The 4,888-nt window shown below is 55.0% G+C and overlaps 1 protein-coding gene across 1 annotated transcript; it reads right to left on the minus strand.

The window, feature by feature from the left end:
* On the minus strand, window positions 1–761 carry LOC123162264 (defensin Tk-AMP-D2). The gene is made up of 2 exons (XM_044580042.1): window positions 621–761; window positions 1–524 (listed from the first exon to the last, which is right to left on the minus strand). Exons 1-2 carry the CDS (start codon window positions 688–690, stop codon window positions 346–348), a joined length of 249 nt encoding a protein of 82 aa, XP_044435977.1. The 5' UTR covers window positions 691–761; the 3' UTR covers window positions 1–345.
* Between the last annotated feature and the right edge of the window lie 4,127 nt (window positions 762–4,888).

Genomic DNA, 4,888 nt, shown 5'->3' on the forward strand with positions numbered 1-4,888 from the left:
TTTTGGAAATTCACAAATATTATTCAAATTAAAGCCACGAACGGATTCATTGCATATGGGTGTCCGTCCATGCTGAAAGGCTGAAACAACGCAATGACCATAGGGATCCCATGACCATATTACATCACCACACGGCGGCCGGCGAACTAACTACACCACCGAAACGCCGACCGATTGTCACCTAAAGTGCGTACCTCCGGATGCATGGAGATGAACCATTATTGTAAACGAAACACACGAAGAAACTACTGACGGACGTGAAACAAATGCAGGGACGATCAGATCTAACTGGCCGGCACACGCATGGATGCTCTGATACGTAGCATCCATCGGATGACTTCTTGCTTAGCAGGTCCGCTTGCAGAAGCACTTGCGCTCGAGGCGGTGGGAGTTGCACTCGCCGTCGGGGAAGTTCTCGGTGCGGCACACGCCGGCGCAGTTGCTGTCGCTGAGGCAGGTGCCCTTGAACTTGTGGCTCTGCGACAGGCACGTCCGGGCCTCCACCACCTTGGTCGTCCCCATCTCTGCATGCACACGTACGAACCATAGTAATTATGCATCGGTCACCGTCTATCCATGCATCTTCTCACCGGCAAGAAAGAAGCACGCTGTCGACGTACCTGTGGCGACAAGCAGGAGCAGGAGGAGGAGGACGGCGGGCGTGGCGGCCGTGCGACTTGGGGACGCCATCTCTCTGCTTGCTCGCTTCACCGGAGACTTGGAGTCTGTCTTGTCTAGCAAAGCCAAGGTGTTGTGGAACTGTGGATACAACTACAAGACGAGGCAGGGGTTTATATAGCCAGAGAGAGATGTACAGTAGAGATTAGTGGTGGTTGGTGGGATATATTAATTCCACCTTGCCATGGCAGCAGGGCCAGGGGTGTCCAATAATTCAGTCGATCGCATGCATGCCTGCCGACATGTGCTGCTCAGGCCAGGGCCACGCCTGAGTGAGTGGAGCTCATCGGCATAGCACTGAATGCCGATGCTTTTGCCTGCGACGCTCAGAGCTGGGATTCATTGCTTTCTGCCAACTTTACTTATTTTGCCGGCCTACTCAATTTCTCTTTTATGCATTGACAAGACCACAAGCGGATAGACATGGATACGATCAATTGGGGCCCGATCAAATGTGGTCACCGAATCAGTACCTTGTCGTCGGAGTAAAAAAACAAGAATTAAACCACCACATTTGCTGTTTAGTACATTGCAAAAAACATCCAAGAAAACTCAATTGTAAATCTCACACCATGAAATATTAATCTTTTTTTTTGCAAATAATGTCGATCGCTTGTTTGGTCCGTTTGTCCTCGAAGTTGACAGAAAAGGACCATTTTCAGACGCTAAAAATGGGCAGTGTTGGAAACGAGCCCTTGCCGTAGCTGGCCCTAGCTCTACCACTACCTCTCTCTGTCTCCCTCCACAGTTCTCTCTCTGGCTCAAACCAAGGAGGAAGGAGGGAAGAAGAAGGCATAGGATACGGTGGTTTTTCCTGGCGCACGAACGCCCGCCGCGACAACGGCGTTTCCCTTGAGCACGAACTCAACCCACACTACACACACGAGCAGTACATCGTGACTAAAAGCCTCTCAGCAACGCAGCGCCCCACGAAACCAGCTCCAGCGAGCTCTACGCGCACGTAAGCGTTTTCTTGCCTAGTCATCCGCCCTCGTGCATGGAGCCAGGAGTTCCACCAGGGGACTCGGTCTCCACGCCTCGCTCCTCCGCTGCATTCGCCACGCTCCGCACTCCCAGCCAGCACACCCGTCGCGCTCCAACACGATCATTGCGGCCGTTTCCAGTGCGGCGACGCGGTCACTTCCCCGGCTATCTTGCTAGCAGACACACACACTCAAGCACGCACGCACACAGCCTGTACATTAGTTGGACACATCCCAGACTATGCCTATAACCTAGCTAGTCGGACCATGCCCATACAAAGGTCAGACTATGCCCAGACACACACAGGGACAACCGCCCCGGACCCGACGCGGCCAGCTCGTGCCCCCACGCACGCAGGCTGCGCTCACTGTGGCTTATTCCCAATAGGCAGAATGTGTGGCACCTGACAGCCTTTAACGACACGTCGGTTAAAGCGGGCCCGTGCGCGCATCTCTCCCACTATCTCCTCACTCTCCCCGCGCTCCGCCGCCAGGCTCCGCCATGGTCTCGTGGAGCGATGCGGAGACCAACGACTTTGCTGGATGACGCCATGAATGATGGCGTGAGTTCTACTGCACCTAGGGTTACGTTTCAGAAATTTGGGACCTTCAAGAACACCACATAAGACATATTATGCAATCGGTATTTTACTCTTTGCCCGGCCATGAGGAGGCACATTGATCTGATACCTTGGTATTGTGTCATTATGCCAAGAATTGTTGGGATTCAACAGAAGTCTTTCAACCTGAAGCCACATAGGCTGCATCCAATGACGTGGTCATTTCATCTACCGGACCCGACATTTTTTTCCAAGGATGATGTTGTAGCGATGATCACGGCGATGTGGATAGTTTTGCACAACAGGAATAGTTATACACAAGGGGAGGAAAAGTATTAGACGTAACGTGATCTTGAATGGAGACATTGTTGGAAAGTTGAAACAGAGGTCTCACAACTGTCCCCCCTCCCGCGACTAGGCGGCTAGGGTTCCCCTCCTTCCCTCCCGCCGCCACCGGCCGCCGGCCTCGCGCCCTGCCTCCGCCCCCTTCCGCCTTCCCCCTTCCCCTGTCCAGATCCACCTCGGGGCCGCCTCCCCGGGAGGTGGCCGGGGCGGAGTTCGAGCTCCTCTCCCGCGGGCCCCCCTCCCCCGTCTCCCCCCGCTGCCGCCGGCGGTCACCCCCGGCGCTGGCCCAGGTGGTGCCGGCGGCGGCGGGCCTTCTCCTCCACGCGCGCGCGTGCTCCCTTCCCGGGGCAGGGAGGCGGCGGCAGTGCAGCCCGGCTTGGCTGCGGTCCGGCGACCCTGCGGCGGCAGGCGTGGTGTCGGCGCCGCTCCTTGGCGGCGGGGCGGCATGGTGGTGCTGGGAGGCCGACGTCACGCCCCCGGCCCAGATCTGGGCCGGGCGGGCCCCATCTGGGTCCTAGCGGGCCGCCCCCCCGGCGTGGCCTCGTTGTCTGCGGCGTGGTGAGGAGGAGCGGCTCGGATTTGGGGCGGTGGCGCCGACGGCGTGCCGGCAGCAGTGTGAGGGCGGGAGCTTTACGGGCCCATGAGGGCTCGGCCGGGCCTGGTGTGCTCCTGCTATTGCGTCCGGACGGCTACCGTCGCTGATAGTGGAGGTGGGGCCCTCCCGCGTGCCGACAGTGCTGATCCCCGAGTCCCGGCTCTGATTCTTCGCCGTGCTGTCCTCACTTCGCGGTGCCGTGGTGAGACGGCGTGGGGGCCTCATGACCACGTTGGCGCAGGGTGGTTGTTGGTTTGATGGCAGGCTCCGGAGCGCCCGAGGTGCGGGTTGGGATCGTGGGAAACCCCTGTCGGCATGGCCGACACCGGCGCGGTGGCGCCTGTGGGTGCCACCTGACCTTCCGGGAGGGCGTCGGGGGCTACCCTTCCTCTCGCCTCATCGTGTACCGGGGGAAACCCTTGGCAGCAGCGTCGTCATCGTCGCGATCCTTCTTGGAGGTGTCGATAGGTGCCGGCGCTTGGGAGTCTTGGAGCCTAGTGGAAGATCCCGGTGGGCACAGCGATCGCGAGGCTTCTATGTTTTTGTTGATCCGCCGTTGTCGGCATTTATTTCTTTTGCTCTTTCTCTGTCGTTTCTTTTGGGCGTGCTTGTGCTGATTTCGCCCCAGCACCTATCCCTGTATGGTTCGGTTGGTTGCTTTGTATACAAAGCTGGGGAAACCCTTTTTCGGTAATGGAGACATTGTTCGAGCTCTGGAGATCCCAGCCCGTGTGTTGACACAACCTACCGTCCATGTTACGAAGAGGAGGATGCCAGATGTAGGTTGGGTCACGCTAAACTCTGATGGTACAGTTCATCACCTAACGGGCCGAGGGAGGGAGGAGGTGCATGCATTGTGGCAAGGGATCAAATTGGTGCTTTCATAATAGGAAGGTGCACTCGCTATGCTGGCGTCACCGAACCGAAGTCCATAGAGTTGATTGCATGCAGAGTTGGTCTTATACCTGCTCAATAAAATGGATTTCGACTGGTCATAATCGAGAAGTAATGTAGGAATATCCAGAGTATGTGGGAGTCAAAGATGGGCGTGAGGTTTGTTAGCTTCCATAAAAATGTTAGCTTCCATATTTTTATGTGAGATGAAGGTGCTTGCTAGTAATTTTTAGGGGTTGTAATCCATGGCGTTCTGGATGACATTGTGCAATCAGAGAAGATTTCGCCTAATGAATAAAATGTCGAGGGACGTTAGCTATCAGGAAAAGTTGAATGGGAATAGGACAAAGGCAGAGGTTTCTAGATAGCAGATCACACCTACCTACTCAGAGAAATCAGAGGACGTAAAAAAGTTTTCTAGGCACTGTAATTAATTAATGTCTGATCCTGAGCTCCGGCAAGTGACAAGTGGAAATTCTACATATTGTGTCAACTTGAATGCTAGGACTTGTGGTTTAACAATCGGATATGACAAGAATTCATTGCAACCACACCATGTCGACAATACACAAGGCAAAACAACACCACGAGGACTCTCTCCATGATTTTATTCAAGTGTACCTGGCAGCCTTTTACGAAATAACTTTCCTTCGTTGTGGCCCTGATTAATTTGTGGCCAAGGACACCAACAGATGACATAGACCCATGTGTTCAGAGAGAACTAAGGGAACAAGCAAACAAAGAGAAGAAAAGGCCATCACGAGAAGCGAACCCCTGACGACACTTCAAGGATGGTCACCATTACCTGCAGCAACTTGCAAGGGCATAGATTC

Source organism: Triticum aestivum, chromosome 1D, assembly GCF_018294505.1.
Source record: "Triticum aestivum cultivar Chinese Spring chromosome 1D, IWGSC CS RefSeq v2.1, whole genome shotgun sequence".
Taxonomy (NCBI): Eukaryota; Viridiplantae; Streptophyta; class Magnoliopsida; order Poales; family Poaceae; genus Triticum; species Triticum aestivum.

Bases quoted from the DNA above. Each gene is read 5' to 3' on its own strand.
- LOC123162264 (XM_044580042.1), bottom strand. From the start codon at position 690: ATGGCGTCCCCAAGTCGCACGGCCGCCACGCCCGCCGTCCTCCTCCTC. The intron at 525-620 runs GTACGTCGACAG...GTGTGCATGCAG, and splicing joins GCTCCTGCTTGTCGCCACAG to AGATGGGGACGACCAAGGTG.